General features: G+C 33.0%; 1 protein-coding gene across 1 annotated transcript; it reads left to right on the top strand.

Moving 5' to 3' along the window:
* Positions 1-10,944: 10,944 nt before the first annotated feature.
* On the top strand, positions 10,945-13,322 carry LOC132629967 (purine-uracil permease NCS1). The gene has a single exon (XM_060345420.1). It carries the CDS (start codon positions 11,307-11,309, stop codon positions 13,026-13,028), a length of 1,722 nt encoding a protein of 573 aa, XP_060201403.1. The 5' UTR covers positions 10,945-11,306; the 3' UTR covers positions 13,029-13,322.
* Positions 13,323-25,010: the final 11,688 nt, after the last annotated feature.

Raw genomic sequence — 25,010 nt, 5'->3', positions numbered from 1 at the left:
GTGACTTAAGTCTGGTTGACTGTCGAAGAACTACATCAAGTACAGGCTCAGAAGAGTGAGAAGTATGTGTAGGAACATGGTCTGTGGTGTGAGGAATGGAATCAGGGACAGATTGGCTAGGTGAACTAGAAGGAGATGGGGTAGGGACAGGACTGGAAGAATAGGTGGATGAAGTAGTGTGATTGGGATCAGGTGAAGGAACGGATTGTGGGTCGACATCTTGTGTCAAGTCTAAACTGGGCAAGGGATGAACAGTTTTGGGTTCTTTAGGAAGGAATGTGGTAGAATCATAAGACTTGATCGAAGCAAAGGGGTAAAATTCTTCATGAAAAATTGCATTCCTTGAGACGGTTATTTGTAAAGTTGTGAGATTCAAAACTCTATATCCCTTCTTCCCATGTGGATAACCCAGAAATACATGTGGTAATGCCCTAGGTTCTAGTTTAGTTCTTGAGTGAGGCAGAGTTGAAACAAAACACAAACAGCCAAAGCTTTTCAAGTGGGAATAAACTGGTTTTGCTTTGAAAAGTACCTCATAAGGGGTTTTATAGTGAAGAATCTTAGAGGGAAACCTATTAATTAGGTAAGTGGCTGTTAAAAGAAAATACCCCCAATATTTAATGGGCAAATGTGATTGGAAAAGTAGAGTTCTTGATGTCTCAAGAAAATGCTTGTGTTTCCTCTCCACAACTCCATTTTGTTGTGGAGTGTAAACACAAGTTGTTTGGTGAAGAATGCCTTGAGATGTAAAAAAATTCTTTTGAACAGTTCCTGATCCTAATTCAAAGGCATTGTCGGATCTCACAATTTTAACTTTAAGATTGAATTGTCGTTCAACCATTTTTAAGAAAGATTGCAAAACTGTGAAAGCATTGGACTTATTACTCAAGAGATATGTCCAAGTTCCTCTACTAAAATCATCAACAATGGTCAAAAAATATTTATATCCATCATGTGTGGGTGTTTTATAGGGTCCCCAAGTATCTATGTGGATTAGATCAAAAATAGACTTAGTAGTGATAGAACGAGATTGAAATGGCAGTCTAGACTGCCTATCCATTGGACAAATATTGCAAGGTAACGGAGATGTAGAACAATATTTATGAGATAAAATATTCTTCATATTACTCAAAGGCATATGACCCAATCTGTAATGCCACAGGCTATTCTTTACATTAGGATCAAAAACAGAAAGACAAGTACTCAAAGCAGAAATTGAACTAGAAACTGAAACAGACTTTTTTGCTCGAAACTAGACTAGAAACTGAATTGAAACTTAAACTATCTTGACTCTTGGAAACTGCAACTTGAGGTTTTGAGTTGAGAATGTATAAGCCTTGTTGTGCTTTACCAATCTCCGGTAGGTTCCTCAAAGAAGGGCCCTGTAACAAATTGCAAGAGTAGGGAGTGAAAAGAAGATTCTGCTTGAGTTGCCTACAAAACTTGTGGACAGATAAGAGATTGAACCTAAAGGAAGGTATGTATAAAACGTTACGCAAGATCATTTTAGACATCAAACATATAGATCCAGAGTGTGTAACTTGTACTCTATATGAGTTAGGAAGTTTGACCATGACAGGATTAGGAAGAGGTTTAAAATCATGAAGCAAATCTTTATTATATGTCATATGCTCAGTAGCTCCACTATCTAAAATCCAAGAATTCCTATCAATTTTAATAAAATAGGTATAAGAGTTTAAGAATTTTGTTATACCAGCATGGCCTAGATTGGCAGCAACTTCTCCACTGTTTATTGTTTGACTTCCTTTCATCTGATCTAGCAGTTGTAGAAGCTGGACCACATTATCCTGACTGAGTGACAATGGATTTCCAACCTGCTCATCAACTGCACTTCCCTTTTCCATTGGACCCGTAACATAGTTGGCATGTGCCCTTCCTTGAAACTTTCTAGGTTTTGTGAATTTGAAATTTGAGAGAAACCCATGGATCTTGTAGCATTTTTCTATAGTATGTCCAATCTTCTTACAACATGAACACACCACATTCTCCTTCTTCTGCTCATAAAAGTTTCCTCGATTTCCTCTATAATCATTGTTTCTCCTTTCTTCTGGTTGTGTATTTGCAACAAAAGAACCAGCATCTGTTGGATAGCTAGGTGAAGAGTGTATTTCTCTCTGTTTTTCATCTTGAATGACAAGAGAATAGTCTTGTCCAATACTGGGCAAAGGAGCAGATAAGAGAATATTGCTCCTAACACCTATAAACACATCATTAAGTCCCATTAAAAATTGCAACAACCTCTCATCTTGGTGTGCTTTGATAGTTTTCATTTTTCCACCACATTCACACTCACACACACAACCAGAAGAAGTATTAAATGCATCCAGTTCATCCCATAAGCTTTTCATTTTAGTGAAATAGGTTGATACACTTGTGTTTCCTTGAACTACAGCATTTAATTCCTTTTGTAATTGAAAAAGTTTGGCTCCATTGGCCTGACCAAATCTATCTTCCAGGTCACTCCATAGATCCTTGGCATTTTGAGAATGCAAGACACTCTCTGCAATTTCCTTAGACAAGGAATTCAACAGCCAAGAGAGGACCATATCATTGCATCTCAGCCAAGCCTTCTGTAGACCAGATTCAACACTAGGAAGAGCTAAAGTATTATCAACAAAACCCAACTTATTTTTTGCTGAAAGAGCTATAACAGCTGCTCTTTTCCATCCACCATAGCCTTTGCCATCAAATGGCGAAGAGACGAGACTCATCCCTGGATAATCCGAGGGATGGAGATAGTAAGGGTGTGAAGAATCAACCATATTAGTTACGGAAGATCCAGCACTCTGCGAATTGCCATGAATAGCAGCAGAAGGTGATAGAGAATCATTGGGCACACTAGAAGTTGCCATTGTGAATCAAAAAGTTAGAGAAACGAAATTTAGTAAACAAAAAAAGATTAAAACCGCAGGATTAAACCTGCTCTGATACCATGTTAAAACAGAAACTGAAACTGCAAATAAAATAATAAAGCAGTGAAGATTGGAAATTTTCCCTTTTCGTGTATTCAGTTTCTGATGCACTGTACATGGCCTCCTATATATATACACCTATTTAGAATCCTTTATCTAACCAACTAATGTCAAGTGTCAACAAATTATTTGGTAGGCTAAAATAAGCCTTTGCTAAAATGAACCTAACTGAATGAAAATGACAGGAAAGGAATATCTATGTTGGTGCTGATTTCGTACGGGCCTATATATGTAAAAATGGATTGAAGCCCAAATGTACATAAATAGACCCATTCATGGTAACCCAATTTGACAAAGTAAAATCAGCAGCCCAATTTGCAAACCCAGTCCAATTATTCCAACCCAGTCCAATTATTCTTAAGTGACCTTTTGTATATCAAACTTATTTGCCTCGTTTCCTCCGATGTTATCACCATCTTTTCCGATATCTTCTCCGACAAAAATTTACTGTTAAACTCAAAAATTGTCCAAAGATAGGATTTCGTTTAAACAGATTTTAAAGTTCTCGAGCAGATATATCTATGGATGTAAAATCTTTATGTCATCTGTATCTCTTATCATAAGCTAAAAAGTACATTTATTAATAATTCTGGAAGTACTTCTAAAATAACTAAATTTCATGAAGTTAAAAAGTGGAAGCTATAAATTTTTTTATTGATTAGAGAGGAAACTGCAGTCCATAGCGATTCCTCAAGTCATTGCAAAGGTGGACGAAATTATCTCTAGTATTTTCAAATCTCGACAAGTACATTCTCCACCTCTAGAAAATTTATGTGATGGTTAGTGTATAGCCTTATTTTATATTAATTGGGTTGGGGCGGGTTATAAATTGAGGCATGGGTATTTTTAATTAAATGAGTAATTTTGGCTGAATTGGTGATTTCCATCCACTTAAGGGTAGAAGTGAACACTCTGGCTAACGAAAGGGTATATTTGATCACTTTAACTAACGGAGGCTAAAGTTAGCTAATAATGTAAGTAATGGGTATATTTGACCCTTCCTTATAAGTAACATAGCACCCTACCACATAAGTAAATATAATAGCTATTGGTGAAACTACGTCCATGTATATAACTCAAGTGCAATACGTGTTGCTCATGAAGATTGCCACAATAATATTGGAATAACCGATTCGAAATCGTAACAATAAATGACTCATGATTCTAACATGGATTTATAGAAACTCAATCAACGGAAAATTAATTCTTTTCACTTTACCAAACGGGACGTGATCGTTGGCAATCATAATAATTGGCCTAATTCCTCTTTTTTTAAACTAGAAACTAAAATAAAAAGAAAATGGGTTATTCACAAAAGAGGGGTCAAAATCAACAAATTTATATATGATCTGCTCAACTCGCTCAAGTTTGGGCAGATTAATGATTCGTCCATTTTAACCAATACAATTTAGCCTATCTAACAATTGGACTGATATGCAGTCCAAATTGACCTAAAAAAAATTTGTTACGTATTTAAAGAAATTTTAGGAAAAACAACAAAGAAACTAAAATATAGTAAGAGTTGAGCGAATTAGACCATTACCCATTATTAGTTAATTTGATTCATCTCATTTTAGTGATCAAGTAACCTTTGAGTGAGTCACTAACCTAACTATTAATTAACTCAATTCATTTTTATCCGTTCAAATTCAGTATAAGTGTATAACGCGTCCATTTAACACCCCTATTAACGAATATTCATATTTGTAACTGAAGCAGTGTAGAAATGATTTGCATGTCTCCTTCAAAATGGTAAAAATTGTCTCAGAAGCAATAAATTTCCGACCCACTACTATAGAAACTCTTCATCATACCATTAGCTTTTATATATTCTCATCATAAGTCCATGCTGTTAATTAGCAACCACGGCATTATCAACAATAAAAATATGCAAATTAAAGACTAGCTTTTCCAGAATTCTTATTTAGTACTTATATAAAATTTGTTATATATATATACACACCATGCAAGCAACATCATTAGCAATGATGCTGGTGACCAGAGCCTTGGGAGTTGGAGACTTGAAGATTAAGGCAAATCTGAAATAATCTAACACTGGTTTTATCTAATAGTATTAGTTTTCTTTAGGGTTTTCAATGGACGGTTTGAGCTGAATTTGGATGGATTAAATGAATTAAATTAATAAATGGTCGGGTCATTAACGTGCCTTAAAGTTACTTTGACTAAAATGAAATGAGTCAAAATTGGCTAAACAATAGATCATAACCAGTGTTTTAAAAGGCGGGGCGTAAGGCGAGGCGTTTTATGTCTGCCTCAGCGAGGCGTAAGCCCCGAGGCACGAGGCGTAAGCCTCATGGGACTTTAATTTTTAGTATTTTATAAAATGATATAATTATAATAAATACTTTTAAATTGGTTAAATAACGTAAAAAATTGAAGAAAACAATAAATAAGTGATATATATATATACACACACACATATACATACTCCACCCCCACAAAAAAACTAATTAGAACAATCTATTATACGTACTTACAAGTATAAGTGACTGCTCGTTACTTTTTTGAGATAGTAGAAGACAAGATAAATAATTGGAAAAGAACATATATTAGGCATTCTAGCAATAGAAAAAGGTCTTGACTTTTAAATTTAATGTTTCAGTTCCTTTTTAAAATATTTGAGTAATTACATGTTGACTTTTGAAAATTTGGGCATTATACTAAGGACTTATTTAACAAATTTCGTTTTAGTTTGAAGAAATTTTCTGGACTTACGCCCCAACAAAAAAAAACTCGCCCCAAACGCCTAGGCTTACGCCCCAACAAAAAAAAACTCGCCCCAAACGCCTGGGCGTACGCCCCAAATTGTTGGGCGTACGCCTTTGGGGACTTGCGCCCCGACCCATCGCCCCGAGGCATTTTTGGTACGCCCCGCCCCGGGGCTCGCCCCGAGGCTCGCCTCAAAAACGCCTTTTAAAACACTGATCATAACATAACCCGCCTAACTCTTACTATATTTTAATTTATTTTTTTTATAATTTGTTTAATTATCTAGTGAAACTTTTGTCCAATCTTTGCAACTTTGACAAAGCAAGGAAGAAAACTACGGTATAGATTGGACAATAAATAATATTGCAGCTAGGAATTTTCCCTACAACAATAATATATTGAAGAAGCAGTAGATAATATGAATACAATAACTCAACCCATCTTTTATTCGTATTAATTATGGACGAGTCGAGTATTTTATCCGCTCATATTTGATTTATCTCACCCATTTGCCAGCACTAGCTAGTCATCGCTTTGAATTGTCGCTAAATTAAAAAAATTGTCGCTACTCTTATTTAACGACAGATTATCGACAGATTGATAAAAAAAATCCTTACATAAGTATTCACATCTTTATTGAAAGAATTTTGTTTTAAATCCTTATATAAGTATTCGGGAAAAATCGGATCGCTGCTTGCACAAGCAAATTGTTGATAAAACTCCAAAACGGCTTTACTATGTACGAGCTATATAATCACAGACTAAAGGCAAATTTCACAGCTAATTCCCGTTTTTTATCCTGTGAATGTGGAACTTTCTTATAGTTCCTAATTTGCTTTAAGATTAAAGACCGTTTACATATTTATGTTATTATGAAAACTTGAGTTGGGGGAAATCAATTATCAAATTACTCTTTTTTGTTATAGTTAGACACGTGGTGTAAACGTCATAATAATATCACATGTTCAACCTCAGATCCAGATAAAACCACATTACATAAGATTCATTAACCTTACAGAAATTAAATATTGGCACAAGCACCCTAAGTACTCATATTTGCAAGTACGAACACACGTAATGTGGTGAACATATATCTGTTTGCGAAAAATTCACAGTATTGATGTATTAATTGTTGGATCGCATTTGGTTAAGAACGGTCAAGTTATTAGTCAGGAAATGGCGCGCGGTATCTCAAAATTATTTGGTCGTAGACTTTTATTCTCGCTTAATAAAATCTTTTAAAATTGATCTTTACTTGAAAAAAATTATGGGGAAAAACTTTTGTTGCCCATCAGCCATCAGGATAGCTTTTGCCTACAAGGCAGAAGTTGTGGTCAATTGAGCAGGTTCACTGTGTTGAATAATCTTGAACTTCTGCCTTATAGGCAAAGCTAATTTATGTCTACAACTTATGCCCGATGGGCGAGAAAAGATTTGGCTAGCTAATTTTTTTGACTCGGAGGCTATATTTTAAAAAGAATGTTAAGCGGGCCAGCAAATCAAGACCACTCCTTATGAAGGCCATTTGTGAACTTAGCCCGTTATTAATAGGGCTATGGAATGTTTAAGCCCAACCTACCTTTTGAAAATGAGCGGATAATTTGCACAATTTCCCTTCATACGGACTTCTCAATTTGTTGGTCTTTAATTTTTGCCCTTTACTTAGAAAGGTGGCTGAAAATACTCCTAGGTTCTGGATTCGAAACTTAGCAGAGTCAAAAAATGATAATAATTTCGCAAGGCATAGGTTACACAGAACCTATGTCGAAGACGGTAGACTTTGCCTTGTAAGGCAAACTTTTAGTTATGTCTTAAGGCATAACTAAAAGTCAGGTCGGAGACGGCAGACTTGCCTTATAAGACAGACCTTTTGCAAAAGCCTTGTCTTGCAAATTTTTTTTTTTTTACTAAGCAGGGGTTCGAATCCAGAACCTCAGGGTATTTTCGGCCACCTTTTATTCGAAGGCCAAAAATTAAAGACCAGCAATTTGAGGGGGAAAAATTAAAGACCACCCCAAAAGAAAGACAATTCGCGCAAAAAAATGAATCTGAACTCATTTGAAATGACCAATTTTAAGCTGAGCGATTTCTAACTTAGTAACTCAAATAACCGATACTAGGAGTTGTTTGGACATGATATGAAATCATGTTTGGACATGCAATTTGAATTTCTTAAGTTAGTATTTTTTTTTTTTTCTTATAGACATAAAAACTCCACAAGATGTGAAAACTATCAAAACTTTTTCAATTCTTATACAATCTTACCAAATGAGCAAGTCATAGTTTATAACAAAATTAATACGCTAATAGAAGACCTTTTTAAAAAATACAACATCAATTGATCAAATTTTAGTTCAATAAAAAGGGTCAAGTTTTACATTTAAAAAATTTGAAATCCCAAATCATCCAAATCGCATGTCCAAACGCTGATTTCATCTCAGGACTTGAAATCATGACATGAAATCGCATGTCCAAACGCCTACTTAGGAGCCGTTTAGACATGGTTTGAAACCATGAAATGAACCCATGATTATAAATCATGTTTGGACATGCAATTTGGATATTTTAAGTTGTACTTTTTCTTATAGACATAAAAACACCACAAGTTGTGAAAACTATCAAAATATTCTTATACAATTTACCAAATGAGTAAGTCATAGTTCATAACAAAATTAATACGCTATTAGAAGGCCTTTCTAAAAAAATACAACATCAATTGATCCAATTTTAGTTCAATAAAAAAGAAAATTTAACATGAATAGTAATGTAACTACTCTTTAATATAATCCTCTCACATGGTAGACGTAAATAAAGGTTGGCAAATGTTTGGTGGGAGAAATTGTTAAAAATATCTACCAACTTATGGGTCTTTTTTTTTTTTACAAAATATAAACTTATAGGTCAAGTTTTATATTTAAAAATTTTGAAATCATGGTTTGAAACCCCAAATCATGCCTTCTTGGATGAATTGGGATTTCAAACTATGGTTTGAAACCATGAGATAAAATGCATGTCCAAACGCTGATTTCATCTCATGATTTCAAATCACATGTCCAAACGCCTACTTAGCTTATAAATCTTTCTAGAATCAGTAATACATATTGTCCACCCCTAACTAATATCTAAAACTTCATGCAAGATCAATGATTCTACATTTGATCCTTCAACCAGCTCTATGAAATTTAATAGTATAATAATATTGCAAGACAAGAAAAGTTTATTATATTGTACCATACATTGTAACTGGTCAATTAGCACTGCTCTTTATTAACCGGAAACGGACTGGTCTTTAATTTTTGTCCTTCAAATGGGCTGGTCTTTAATTTTTTCCGTTAAAATCGAACTTATGTTTAGCGGTGCATTAGTTCTTTAAGAGAATGGGACATAACTTATGGACATTATGATGTGAAAATATAAATTTACGCCCCGCAAAAAAATTATTTTCCTTAAGGGTCAAAAATTAAAGACAAGCACAAAACAACGGACATAAGTGCAAATGACCCCATAATGGGCCTTATTTGTCTCTTGAATTCATTGTTAAGCCCAAATGAGTGTTGCGCCTTGAGATTATAGACTGGCTATGGTTACTGGTTAGTGAAACAAAAAATCAAAGACTAAGAGTCTGTTTGGATGGACTTATAACTCATGCGTTTACTTATTTTTGTTATTTTAGCTTAAATATAAGTGCTTAGAAATATTTTTTTTTTCAATCTCACCCAAACACTATAAAAGTGCTTAAAAACTATCTTGGCTTAAAAGGACTAAAATAAGCCAATCCAAACAGGCTAAGTAGGCGCTTGGCCATAGATTCCAAATATATTTAACCTTGTTTAGAATTTATGGAGTTGGATTTGAAACAACTTTTTTTCAAATTCATTAGTTATGACGTTAGTGGAATATATTAATGATATGAGAGATCATTTCACTATATTTGTAAATAAATATTATGATCCGTAAATTGCAATTTTTATTCCTACAAATGTGGCTTCTCTATCTGTCCTTAAACATTATTTTATTGCCAAATAACTAGCTATTTCTCCTCACTAGTTGGCAAGCAAAACTTCAACAAGAGATCTTTTTTCTTTCTTTTTCTTTTGGGTCTCTATCAAGTAAAGCCATGTGTCAGGTTCAGTTAAGCAAATGAAACAAAACTCATCTAGTTTTTTTTATATAATTATTTCAAACTTTGCTACATTTGCGTGATTACTCCAAACTAATGTTGCAGACAGAAAAAATGTAATCCGCTGGACATAGATCCAATTTTTCACTTTTTTGAATTTCTTTTTTCTGTTTCTAATGGTATCAAAACGTCGGTATATCTATCTTATCTGTCTCGCCAGGAAAATGAATATTTCCAAAAAAGATTTTAAGTTCAATTCGTTTTTTTCCCTTTCCACCCGGCCCAACCCACCGACTCGGCTTCCTAGATTTAACATTTTAAGCACTAATGATATTAAAAAAATATAATATTAATACAATCGGGACATTTTTTTTTTGTATTACATATAAATGTAATAATGACTCAATAACGTTTCAATGCCGAGATTGAACGTGTTCTGAAATATACTTGTTATTCAATTGTCAAACACTTTTGCCAGCTTGACCAATCATTTAATTAAATCATTATATAATTTGACAGCAAACTGCCATATTATGATAAGTTGATACTCAAGAATCAAGATCCAAGTTTATAGATCATTTCCATGTTGGCAGTTTATTTGACTTGCTAGAGATGTTGGCGTTTGATTGAAGTTCTTTTACTTTAAGAAGTACTGTTTCTTTGAACTGTTACTCGAAAGACAAAATTAACTTAGTAAAACATTTTCCTGAAAAAATAAGTGAGTTTTTAGTTTATTTCTAGTGTTTGGTTATAAGTAGTCAAAGAGTTTTGCTCAAACACGTATGTATATAATCTATTAAAAAACTATGGGGGTCGGGATAGGGGCGTGTGCGTGGTGATAGGGGCTACCGGGTGGGGTGGGGTTGGGGGTGTTGCCGTGTTGGAGGAGACAATAAGTATGGAACTTACTTTTTCTACCTCAACTAGAAAAATTATTTTCCTCATTTTTTTAAAGAACTTATTTTCAGTAGTTAAACTACGGCAGAGTTTTGCCTTTTGAAGTGCCGATCGAAGAAATTGCATGGTTTTCCCTCCATATGGGCTGGTCTTTAATTTTTGCCCTCCAAAATAAACTTATACTGAGTGAGACATGAGTTCTTTATGGCACAAAGCATAATTTATGGGATATTGTGATACGAAAATATAAACTTATGCACTGCAAAAAACTTGTCACCCAGGCGATTGGGCCAGGGAAAAAGGCTCTGATGACTTAGGAAAAATGTTATCTAGAAATTTTAGAAACAAAGGAATATTAAAAAAAAAAAAAAAAAAAAAATCAATCCTCTATACCAAACACACACCCTTAGTCCTATTTCTCTTTGACATTATGCACTCTTTATGTATGAGTGACAGAATAACACTTTTGTCATTTTCCAACCACTCATCTTTTATCTCAAAAGTCCTTCAATTGACACCACACAGAATCTTCAATCTTTATTGAATCTTTTCTTTTCTTCTGAACCATGGTGTCCAAATCTCTCAGCTTCAGTCTTCACCATCTTCATCCCCACCATGAAATTTTCACAAAGCCCAAGACCCTATATTCCCTTAGAACATCTTCAATTCCAACCACCTTAACTACTACTACTAGTACTAAACTAAGTTTTTCACAAAACAAACTTGTACAATCTTTTTTCAACAAAAATTGTAACCACAACAACAATAATAACATTGTTTCTCCCATGGCATTATCAAGTCAAAATGATGAATTTCAGCCTGATCCTAGCCTTACAAATGATGATCTCAAGCCGACGTCGACCGATCAACGAAACTTTTCAGGTTGGGAAATGGCTAGTTTATGGATTGGACTAGTTGTTGGGGTACCTTCATATTACCTGGCTGGTAGCCTAGTTGATCTTGGAATGTCATGGTGGCAAGGAATTGCAATTGTTGTTGTAGCCAATTTGATAACTTTGGTGCCACTTATATTAATTGGTCAACCAGGCACAAAATTTGGTATATCATTTCCTGTTTTAGCAAGATCATCATTTGGCATTAAAGGTGCACATATTCCTACACTACTTAGAGCTTTAGTTGGTTGTGGTTGGTATGGTATTGAAACATGGATTGGCGGTGAAGCAATTTTTCTTTTGTTACCAAAAGTTATCAAAAATTCATCTTTTTCTCAATCACTTTCTTGGCTTGGCACTTCACCTCTTGAATTTGCTTGTTTTATCACTTTTTGGATAGCACAATTGGCTATTGTGTGGAAAGGGATAGATGGTATTAGAGAATTGGAAAAATACTCTGCCCCAATACTTATTTCACTTACTTCTTGTTTACTCATTTGGGCCTATGTTAAGGCAGGTGGATTTGGTCATATGCTAGATTTATCATCAAGAATCACTAATTCAGAGTTTTGGTCACTTTTTTTCCCATCAATAACAGCAAATATTAGTTTTTGGGCCACTTTGGCACTCAACATACCTGATTTTACTAGATATGCAAAGAGCCAAAATGACCAAATTTTTGGCCAAGTAGGGCTACCTATCTTTATGGGGTTGTTCACTTTTGTGGGCCTGGCTGTGACATCTTCAACAAAAGTTATTTTTGGGCATGTAATTTCGAACCCCATTACACTTTTAGGTGAAATTGGTGGATTCTTGACAACTTTTCTAGCCATTGTTGGTATTAGCCTAGCCACAATTACAACCAACATTGCTGCCAATGTCGTCGCGCCGGCAAATGCTTTAGTCAATCTTAGCCCTTCAAGGTTCACTTTTAGAAGAGGTGCAATTTTAACAGCATTGTTAGGAGTTGTTTTTCAACCTTGGAGGTTACTAAAATCAAGTGAAAGTTTTGTGTACACATGGCTAGTTGGATATTCTGCATTGTTGGGGCCAATTATGGGAATAATTTTGGCTGATTATTACCTAGTTCAAGGGATGAATCTGAGGATCAATGATTTGTACACATTGAGTCCAAATGGTGAATATTATTACTCAAGTGGCTATAATTTAAAGGCTATGCTTGCTTTGGTTGTTGGGATTTTGCCAGTTATTCCAGGGTTTTTGCAAAATGTTGGGATTTTGGATTCAATTCCAAAGGCATTTGTTATCATTTACAACAATGCTTGGTTCTTTAGCTTGTTTTTAGCAGGGGGACTATATTGGATTCTTTCATTTTTAAAGTGGAAAAAGAAAAACCAACTACACATAGATTCATTGTTACCTAATGAATCTTAGTGTTGTTTTTGGTTTTTCATTCGGTGTCCGGTATCTATTTTGGGTGGGTTCCGACAGATTCGAATTCGACGTCGCGTAAGTCCCATTAAAAGGAAGCGCTTCCTACAAAAAATGTTCCATTCTCTGCGCTCGAACACAAGTTCTATGTCTCTATTGTCAATGTTTGACTTTAGTTTTCCCCTTGCATTTATGTATAGAAAAAAAGAAGCATAAAATTGTATTTTTTCTTTATTATGTACCATTCATTTTACGCTTGGTTACTTTTAGTATAAAAGGGACAATCCCATTGATTCATTATTGTTGATCTGTTTGTACTTTTTGAGTATGTGTAATCTCATAAGTGGGGTCTAGAGGGTAGTGTATAAGCAGACCTTATTCCTATCTTGAGAGGTAGAGAGGTTTTCTCAAATAGACCCTCGGCTCAAAGAAAAGCACACAAAGGGAATCCTAGAAAAGAAATAGCAAAAAAATCTTTTGTGGCACAACAATTTTGTGGGGAAAAACGAAAAAGCTATAAACCAAATTATTAAAACATGTCAAAAAATTAGGAAAAGAAACATATGTTTAACCAGGGAAGTGCCATTATTAAGAAAAATAAATTCTCTTTTTGGGGTAATCTTGTTTCCTGTTTAATTCCAGAAGCCCAGAACGCAGGGAGAAAATATATGTTTTTTGTCTAATTTTATTTTTTAAGTTTGTTTCATTGTTCAAGGGGATAAAGGAAATAGAAAGAAAGAAAAAAAAAAGATTAGTAGAATCGAACTCACGCTTATTGTCAGAAAATTACATTTTTAATATAAAACCATTACTTTAATTTGTCTCTATTAAATTCAATGAGAAAATTATACCCAATGATCTAGAAAATGAGTGGTCTTGAACTTTTGATCTCCACTTGCTCCATGGGCACGCTTTTAAGGTCAAAAATCATAAGTGTTGCCACTTGTTAAACTTGAGGTTTTGTCCATGAATCTAACGGGGTCAGAAGATACCACATAATTTCAAAGCCATTCTGGTAAATCGTCCGTTATTTAATGCAATGGATCATTTGTACTTTTGAACGTAATTTGCGCTGGTCTTTAATTTTTTCTTCCAAATCAAATTTATACCTAGTGAGGCATAAGTTACATATCATAATATCTACAAGTTATGCCGATTCTTTTAAAAAAAATTATGCCCTATTATGCGTTCGATTTTGAAGGACAAAAATTAAAGACCAGTCCATTTGAAGGGGAAAAATTAAAGACGCATTCATTTGAAGGCCAACCCTGCAAATGGAACGCAATTACCCTTGCATATGGATACGGCACAAGTCAATGGGCCCATCTTTTGTATTCGTAGATGGGTTATTCGCACAAATATCCCTGTTTCGGGTAGTCTTTAATTTTTGCTCCTCAAATTTGTGGTCTTTAATTTTTCTCTTCTGTACTTTTGGCGTGGCATGTATTAAATTTCAGCCGGCATAGTTAGCGTTTAGCTTCAGCATATATCATAACATCCTACACGTTATGCCGGACAAAGCAAAAACTTTTAACATAATATGAAAAAAGGCATAAGTTTAGATTTTGCTCGGGATAGTTAGCGTTTAACTTCTGCATATGTATCATTACATCCACACAAATTATGCCGGAAAAGGTAAAGCTTTCAACACTCAACATAATTTGAAAATACTACATAGCTTATGTCGCATAACTTAATTACTATAGAATTTGTGCCGAGCGAGGCAAAAGTTTAGTTTTCAAAGATAAAAATACTACAGAACTTATGCTGAGTAAAACATATCTGAATATTTTTATCAAATAAGTAACCGGGACAAAATTTAAAGACAACAAATATAATGGACAACGATTAAAGACCAGCTTTCAACAAGGAACAGCTTTGGTACTGGATGTTCTGGGCCTCTGTCAAATGAACATTATTTGGGCCGGAGAAGAAGGGGTCAGATAACTCAAACATCAGTATATGTTAATTTGCTTAAACTAAAATTATTCAGTTATTAATGCCCTAATTTTTTTAGACCAAAAAACATTTTGTTAGTATAGGAGATAATTTGTACAGACGGGTATGCTTACACAACATTTATGACAATATTCAAATTAACGGCTCAATATTCACTACCATATAATATTGTTGCTCTTATTAATGTTCTATAAAATATACCTTTCATTTTGGTAAGTATCTGTTAAGCCGGTCGATAGCTACACAATGACAATGTACTCAAACCCACTAATAAGATATTTATTGCTTTCTTATATATTACGTTTTTTTTTTAGATTGCTTTTCTAGTTCTTATCGTCTTATTGCTTCAATTTTGTTGTCACTATCCTTTTTAGTCATGGTTGGATTTTTTAGCATCCACAATCAGTAAAAAATTATTGGAATTCTTAACGACAAATACAAAACGAAAATAATATCTAAAATCTGCAGCTTATTAAAATAGAAAAGAAAAACTGTGAATGGGAAACGAGTTCAGCTATATTTGTTAATTATTTGTATATTTTAGAGCACGAAATAGCTGGCAGCCATTAATGTACATTATTAGTACTAGATTTTCAATGATCTATCATAATATGACACATTATGGGCCAGTACTAGGCACTTCCGGTTCCATTATTTTAACTCATGTTAACTTCATATTTTTTGCGCGGATTGCCCTTCTTTCGGGTGGTCTTTAATATTTTCCTCCTCATATTTATGGTCTTTAAATTATGTTCCTTATATTACTGATCTTTAATTTTTACCCTTCGCGTTGCAATCCTGAGCGTTCACGCAGAAATCATGAGGTTCTGGGTTTGAACCCCAGCTCAGGCATAAATTAAAAAAAATAAAAATTGCAAGACAATGTTTGGGTCGCGTGTATGCCGGACCCGGCATACACTTTTTAAGGAATTACCAAAGTTATGCCGGACCCGATATACTCATGCCTTATGGGCAGACTTGGCATAATTATGCCGAATCTGGCATAACTTTAGTAATTCCTTAACAAGTTTATGCCGGGTCCAGCATACTTATGGGCAAACTTTTAGTTAAGCCTTAACTAAAAATCTTTTCCTAATTATACCTTATGGGGCAGACTTTTAGTTAAGACACAACTAAAAGTATGCTCCATGAGGCATAACTTTTCCTATGCCCCATAAGGCGGAACTTTTCCTTAAGGTATAACTAAAAATTTGCACAAAGTCTATGTCTTAAGGAAAAGTTATGCCTTATGGGGCATACTTTTAGTTATGCTTTAACTAAAAGTGTGCCCCATAAGGCATAACTAGGAAAAGACTTTTAGTTAAGGCTTAATTAAAAGTTTGCTCATAAGTATGCCGGGCCCGGCATAAACTTGTGAAGGAATTACCAAAGTTATGTCGGACCCGGCATACTTATGTCAAGTCTGCCTATAAGGCATAAGTATGCCGGGTCCGACATAACTTTGGTAATTCCTTAACAAACGTATGCCGGTGGGGGTATAGCGAAATTTTAACTCTGCCTTTCGATTTTTTTTTTAAATTTTTGACTGAGTGGGGGTTCGAGCCTGGAACCCATGGGTTTTAGACGAAGGGCAAAATTTAAAGGTTTCAAATATGAGGGGCAAAATTTAAAGACCACCCCAAAAGAAGGGAAATTCTGCGAATTGCCCTGTTAACTTTGAAGCTTTAATTATTCTTACAATTTTATACTCCCTCTGTTCACTTTTACCTGTTCAGTATTCTAAAAATATATTTTCACGTTTACTTGTCATTTTTAGCATATCAAGAAAAGACAATTTATTTTTTTCTGTTTTACCCATAGTATTAAATTTTCACTTCAAATCATTTTTCAAATCCAACAAAAATATGAATCAATTAATATGGATACATTAGTAAATTATGCACTTCATTTATTATTTCTTAAACAACATGAAAAGTCCAAAGTGGATAAGTAAAAGTGAACGGAGGAAGTATATTTTAACGAGAGGCAGAGCTGTAGTTCTGTTTTTATGTTCGATAGAACTCAATAATTTTGTCCGTCATCTTGTATTTGTAATATAAAGTCCGATTAATTTTTATAAATAATTTATTTATGACCTAATAAATTGCATTTTCAAAAATACAGAATCAATAAATCTAAAATTCTAGCTCCAGTTCAGGTTTGATTAAGTTGAAAATTTTAACAATTCATAGTGGATGAACTAACCTTTGCTAATTTAATTAAAGCCGCCCACTAAAAGAAAAAAAAAAGAAGTAATTAAACCTAAGATATATTCTTTGTATTATAACTGTCTCTGTCTAATAAAAAGTATATTTAAATGTAATTATGTAAATGATGATTAAGTGCGTAAGTCTAGCATTTGTTTGATTTGATCTAAACTAAACTTTGTTTGCCAGTTGCCAGGCAATAAGCTGTTTTGATGTGGATGGATATGTTTATATGGGGACGTTTAAATTACAATGAGATAATCCTCCTTTTTTGGGCATTTTTTGAAGACGAATCTAAATGTGAAAATTTTGATTGTCAAGTTTGTGGACCCCTGCGATTAAAGGTGGATCCAGATTTTAAATTTTAAGGGTTCAATTTTTAAGATTGTTAGCGTCGAACCCATTGTATTTTAAAAGTTATGTGTTCATGTCTGCTATTTATTATAATTTTAATAATTTTTACACATAAATTTGTGCTTCGTTGAAAGTTGGGGGTACAATTGAAACCCCACCTAATATGCTACATATGCCCCTTCCAGCGATGAATGAAGCAAGAGGCCGAAATAATTAGCTGGGAGGACACCCTAAGCTTGGCGGAATAATAAGAGTTGGTCACGGCCGTGACTTTTCTTCTCCTTACGAATTTCCCACGTAAAATTATGTGTTGATTCTTTTCATTGTTATTGATTTCATATTTTGTTGTCTCATAACATTGATAACTAAGCTTGAGAATGCCAACCCAAACTTCAGATTATAAATTTATGAAGTTTGGCTCGGGGATAAGGTTTCCTCAAATAAAGTCCCAAATTTCATACAAAAATATCGGACATTTTGAACTATACAAGAGAACATGAAATTAACTACGGCATTTGTCGGTAATCCCTAGCTAATCTGTCACTAAATAGCTCCTCGCTAATAAGATTTTCTTATAATCCGTCGCTAATCTGTAGCTAAATGAGATTTTGCTGTTTAGCTACAAAATTTTGTCCGTCGCTAATTTCATATTTTCTTGTAGTATAATTATATATGTTAGGCTAAACTTCGGACAAAATTATTGAAAGTGTTGGATTGATCGCTGGGCCAAATTTTAGACAAAAATGTTGGAATTTTGCTTACATAATCAATATGTCAAACTTCAGACATATTATTTGAAGTTAGGCTTTGGTAATTGCGCCTAACATTAGACCCACATATCTTCTAGCACGAATTTGTTCGACCCAAGTCCCTTAACTCCGAAGCTAATTCTAAAACCGCCTTCTAAAAGATAACAAAAGAAGTAATTAAACCTAACATATTCTTAGCATTTTAACCGTCTCTGTCTATTTAAAAGATATTGCAATGTTTATGATTAAATATTTAATTAAGTTTAACATTTGTTTGATTTGATCTAAACTAAAGTCTGTTTTTGCCAATTGCCATGTAATAAGCTTTGTTGACGTCGATGGATGTTTTCATGATGACGTTTAAAAAAGATAATAGCACTTCTTATCCATCAGTTTAATAAATTTTAATTTCGATACTTGTAATATATGGTTCAACACATTTAATTTATAACTAGTTAAAATATGTGCTCTTGGTTCTTTTTACGTAGAAAATATGTTATATTTAGACTATATTTAAAAGTATATATGTTACCTTCAATATAAAGTAACAACACAAATTTAAAATAACAAGGAAAATTACACGGCAGAACAATTTATAGCCTTGAAAATTTGTGAATATCAATAAGCGGATGGATTAAATTGCACATTTCAAATATTTGAAAGTTAAATGTACTTAATCAAATATTACAAGGATTAAAATTGAAATTTCCCAATAATTGAAGGACCAAAATGTTACCCTCTAATAAAAAACAAAATGAAATGAAATGAAATTGCAGTGAGATAATCCTCCTTTTTGGCATTTTTTGAAGGCGAATCTGAGTGTGCAAACTTTTGATATTTCCCTAAGAAAATTGTCCATAACAAAGAAACAAACACTCTCGACGTTTAGCAATGAACAACAAAAATAAAATAAAAATGTACGGTCTAATTTTTTTCTTTACCAAAAAGTCATCCCGAACTTTTCAAAGTTTTAATACCTGATCGATTGTTTCCACCGTCTTGTACCATTGCAATTAAAGTTCAAGTTATATATGTTAATTGAAATAATTTGTTATACAATTAGGTTACCCAAAAGAAACTCATTAGTTGATATTATATTCCAAAAACAAAGAAACATTGGAACCATTAATTAAACGAGTAATGATCTAATTAAACAAAAAAGAGAAGAATAACATATTAAGATACCAAACGAAACATCACCAAGGATTGTGGTGGGATCGATAGAATCTTTTCACTTTAAATTAGATATCTCGGATTCGAGTCCTGAAATGAAAAAAATTCTTTTAAGGAGCAGTTCGCCCATTTAATGGTTCTTATGCGACGTGAATTCAAATTAATCGGGACATCGATGCAGATATCGAATACAATATATGAAAATAATGAAAAGGTATATAAGATATATACCACATGAAACTATGCTTAACATTATATGAATTTGAACTAGATACATTGAAAGTGTGATTTTTTTTACATCATCAATAATTTAACCTATTAAATAGAGTTATTTGCAATTAATTTACACCATCGATGCATATGCCTTTAGATCAAATATAGTATTATTGTATTTCATGCGGGTAAAGGTACATTACTTGATCATATCCCTTCGGGAACAATGAATTTCCTCAATAGTTTATAGCAGTATTAGATTTCCACGTCTTGAACAACAGCCAACAGGTCGATTGATGATGCCAATTATGGACATTAATAATAAGTCATAAGCTTTTGGATTCGAGCACTGAATATTAAAAATTTAATAATTAGCACTTCTCTCTTAATTTAATAGGTCTTATATAATGCAGATCTGAATTAGTCTAGGCTCAGTACATTTATTTGGACACGAAAAAATAAAAACAAAAAGAAAGAAATAATATGTTGCGTGTTTGTTTGTATTGGACGTTGCTAGATTCGTCTCGTGATACTTCTTCAAATAAGCATCATTAATTAGTTGGGAAACTTGCCTTCCGTAAAGAGAAAAAGGAAGTATGCATGCATCTGTTGATATAATTCAACAACCTGGTAAATAAAGACAAGTGTTAGAATGACAATAATTTTAGAAATATTGTCTTCTTTAACTGCAATCTCTTTCACAAGATAAGCATAAAGTCTTTTGAACCATCGAGATTAAAAGGAGCATGCATCATGAAACAGCAAAAATTCATGATGTTACATGCCCTCATATAATGTTCCCTTATTCGTGTCGTTTCTTGCTTTTGATATCTGTTACCATATGTTGTTTATTATGTTTCGGTTCTAGAACTATTTTGCTATTGTTACTGTTCTTTTTTTGAAACGCTCTGTACTGCTTTCCTTTCTAGTTGTCATGTTTTCTCCATTGTTGTATATCTCCTTTCATAACTACTTTGATTTGCTGCAATTGAATCGAGGGTATTTCAGAAACAATCTCTCTACCTTCACAAGGTAGGGGCAAGGTCTGTGTACACTCTACATACCCTACCCGGACTCCACTTGTGGGATTACACTGGGTATGTTGTTGTATTTAGAACAATTATCTATTCTCTTTGTTACTACATTAGAAGCTTGGTGTCAAAATGTTTTTTTTTTTTTTTTTGTAATTCAATAAGTATTACATGACCGAATAATTCAAAGAGGGGGAAAGGAAACTGTGGGAAGGGTCATTTTAAGCCCATGGTTTGTCGGGCAGTCATCAAAGTGGGACGTCTTTAGAAAAATAACTTGAATTAAGTTTGTTTTCGAAAGGAGTAGCCGTCATTCTCTATTAGGAATGCTGGGTCACCATTTTAAATCGAAGCATATTTCAGATGCATTAAGGCCCTCCATTGTATGGCATGAAGTGATTTAGAAAGATTCATTTTATTGATGGTAATTAGTCATAATATCCACGACCTTGTTTGATATCGTGTCAAATCCTAATGTTCTTTTGCTTCTCTCGTCTAGCATCATATATGTCAACATCCAACAAAATTAAACCGTCATATATAATCAAAAAATACTTTTTTTTTTTTATTTCTGCTCTATAATTTTTCGACGAGAGGATTCAATTACATCCCTTGCATGATTACACATACAAAAGAAGTCCCCTAAAGGAGGGGGTGGGTGTTGAACTATCCAAATGTCCTATACTATAGTATGCCATAAAAGCTAGTCATTGACATTAAACGAATTGAAAAAAGACATAGAATACTACAAATATTATGTTTATAACTTACAAAGAAATAAACTAAGGTATAAGGTGACATGGATAAAAAATATGCAATGAATCAAGAACAAAATGACAAAATACATGACACGAGAGCAACTTAGTGTAAGGATTGTTCACCAGCTTGGCATAACCCTAACCATACCTGCATCATCACCTTTATATATGAAAGGATGGTTGGATCATGGATGATTGACTTTTTTATTTTTTTTTTCTTAAAAAATAAAATGAATTCGTTGGTCACTCATGCCTTGCAAAATTATACAAGCTTAAATAACGAAACAAAAACTTTGTCAACGCACCATTATAAATACTTCAAGAACTTGCATATACAACTCATAGTGTTTTATATACGAGTCGTACACGGGTAATGTCAAAGCTATTTATAAAATCAAACTACTTATGGGGTAATTATAAGTAATTTTTTGTGACAAATATTAAGTAATTATGGATAGTAACATAAAATGATGACTAACTTACTAGTTACTATTACACGTTCAATGGCATGAATACTATGAATATCGTTATACTTTTAGTGTATATAACTTTAATACTTTAAATTATTAGTGTTGGTGATTATATAGTATGAAGATGAGCTAGCTAGTATGTATAGCTGGTGATTATATAGTAAGAAAATGAGAAACAAATTTTATTTTCCTTTTCTTTATTTAGTTTAAAAGGTCAGCTTGAGAATTCTGCAAATTAAATGATGAGTCAATTGCATTATATATTCGAGTTATTGAATTGGAAAAAAGAAGAAGTCAATGAAGTACTTTATCTTTGTGATGATTGATAGCACCTATTGAGATTAGTGAAGCGTTAACATTAGGACTATACTCTGAATATACAGTAACAATAATTATGTCTAATCCGAATTACCGAAGACGATTATATTTGAGAGATCAATAATCTTTAATAAAATGCTGTCTCACTTACGCGAGCCACGTCCAAATCAGTATACACACTATGTGAAAAATAATACTGTGTGTACATAGATAAACTTTTTTTATGTATACATTTTTTTGGTATATTTACTTCTCTTATATTGATATGAACTCAAGTTATTGTAAAGAGGATGAACCTCATATACATAAAACATGTTACACTTACGTACATGTCACATACGGCGATATTCTTATTGAAATTTATGCCCTTAATTAGCATCTACCATCTAGTACATATTATATTTTAGCATCTACCATCTAGTACATATTATATTTTCTTACCGATTTTGATGTATTTTGGATACTATGTATATACTGGAATTATATTCTCCCCTTGAAATTAGATAGCAAAGTAATAAGCAACATATATATATCATGCTCGTGTCATATATATATATATATGTATATATATATCATCGATATCTTGTGTCACAACTAAATAAAATAAACAAATAAAAGTGTGTAGTGTCTAACACAAAGGAATATAATTAGTATAGGGAATAAATATTCAGAACCAGGACAAATAACTAGTGGTTATATGGTGGGAGGGCAGAAAGTCAGATCCTTATTAATTCAAGCAAAATGTTTAAACCACCAATAGGACTTCGATATCCAACTATGTTGACAGGTTTTGTGAATTTAATATATAGTGGGGACTTCATATATAGACTTATTAGATACTATTATTATTTTTAGTATGACATGCGTAAGATGTTAGTAATTAAAATATCAAGTAAATAGCTGTAATGCATGGATAAGTTTAGTGTTTTGGTTGGATGGAGGATGAATCTCGACACATATCGTTTTCCAAAGGATGAGATATCATATGTCTGAAAAAAGAAGAAGAAGTATTTACATTCGACAATAGAAAATAAATATAAGTTATGTATCTCGCATATAAATTAAATATTACTCATTAATCATTATTAACTAATATATATTCTTTGAAATAAAAATCTGATATGTATTTTTACTATACAGAGTTAAATGTTTTCTCTTATGGTAAGTTGATTGGGTGGTTCGGAATATGCACGACGTGTAAGCAGCAAATAATTATTCTTACTCAAATGTATTAGCTAATACTTTGTTGCAGATCAAATAAAAAAAGAACTACTTTTTGAGCTAATTACTTATACTACTATAATTATTTTGTTTGTTTTAATTGAAGTTGTAAAATTGAACAAAGAAAGTAGAGGAGGAAACACAAATAGTAGGTCGTAAAAGATTGGGGTGCACGGTGTGAAAAATTAAAGTTAATTTTTTGGAAGAACAAAAATATCATAGATATTTAAAAGAGTTTCTAGAAAGTTATAATATAATATATTTGATATATATTGTATTTAGGAATTGTCTAGAAATTCTAGACACTTAGATATTTATAGTTGATGATAGAATTATCTAGAATAGTCTAGTGTAGGATCTTGGATAATTATCATAAAGAAAAATCTAGATATTCTAGAGCAGTGGTAGGAGATAAAGATGATTAGATTTTTCTTATGGATGTATCTAGAATAATATCTAGAAGCATCCCTATACAAGTATAAATAGGGGTGGCCTTAATCATTTGTAACAAAACCTCAATTGTAAGTAATTCAAGAAAGTCTTTCTTCCATAACCAAGTTCTCCTATCTAAAATTTTCCTTCTCCTTTCCAAAGCTTCCTCTTCTTTAGTTGAATCTTTTGATCTTAGTAACGATCTTGGGCTAGCAGAAGGTTTCTCCGATTTATTTTCTTCTGCTATATTTCTCTACACACAGTACATATGTCTGTATTCTATGAATGAGAAATTGGCACATTGTTGGAAAACATTGAACCACGAAAATAGAAGGGAGACATGTGATACATTTTGTTGTACTATTTTACTTCTATATATTAGGATAGAGTACAAGATTGACTCTATCCATTCATGAAACTCCATAGTATCTTATCTTTAGATTTAAGCACATGTATCTATAGAGGCGGGGAATTATAATTTTGAGTTTATGAGTTTACAATTCTACATAATGCAACTTATAATAACTAGGTTCTGGATAAGTTATTTTTTTGGCCTTTTAGACACAAATACAAAATTTAGGTCAAAGTTACTAATCTCTACTGCACCCGTAAGTAGAATTACGGCTCCGCCTACATATACCATGTCATGTATATTTGAACAGACCTAAGAATATTCGCGAGTTTGACCTACTGAAAAGAGTAAAGCCGACAAGAGAAAGAATAATGCAAATAAAATAAATAAATTATGAGATGGTCATAAAATCAAATGAAAGAGTTAAAATTATATACACCAATGAGATATAAAAGATATCTACAGAATTAAGTTCTTTATAAAGTAATTGCAAATAATTCTATTTAACTGCATTGATCGATAATCTAAAGTAAATATGTTGTGACAGATTAAATTACATCAATAATGAACAAGAATTCATTATATTATCGATATATAAATTTAATTCTTCAGATAAAATATATGAAGAAAAAGAGCAGTTCGTGTAATTTTGTCTTTGCTCTTATAAACTTTACCTTCCATTGCAACCCCAGCAATATATTTTGTAACATGCAAATATATGTAATAGAATGCATAGCGAAACTCTTAA

Source organism: Lycium barbarum, chromosome 3, assembly GCF_019175385.1.
Source record: "Lycium barbarum isolate Lr01 chromosome 3, ASM1917538v2, whole genome shotgun sequence".
Lineage (NCBI taxonomy): Eukaryota > Viridiplantae > Streptophyta > Magnoliopsida > Solanales > Solanaceae > Lycium > Lycium barbarum.
Note: the sequence above shows the minus strand (reverse complement) of the source record. Positions and strands in the feature narration are given on the sequence as shown.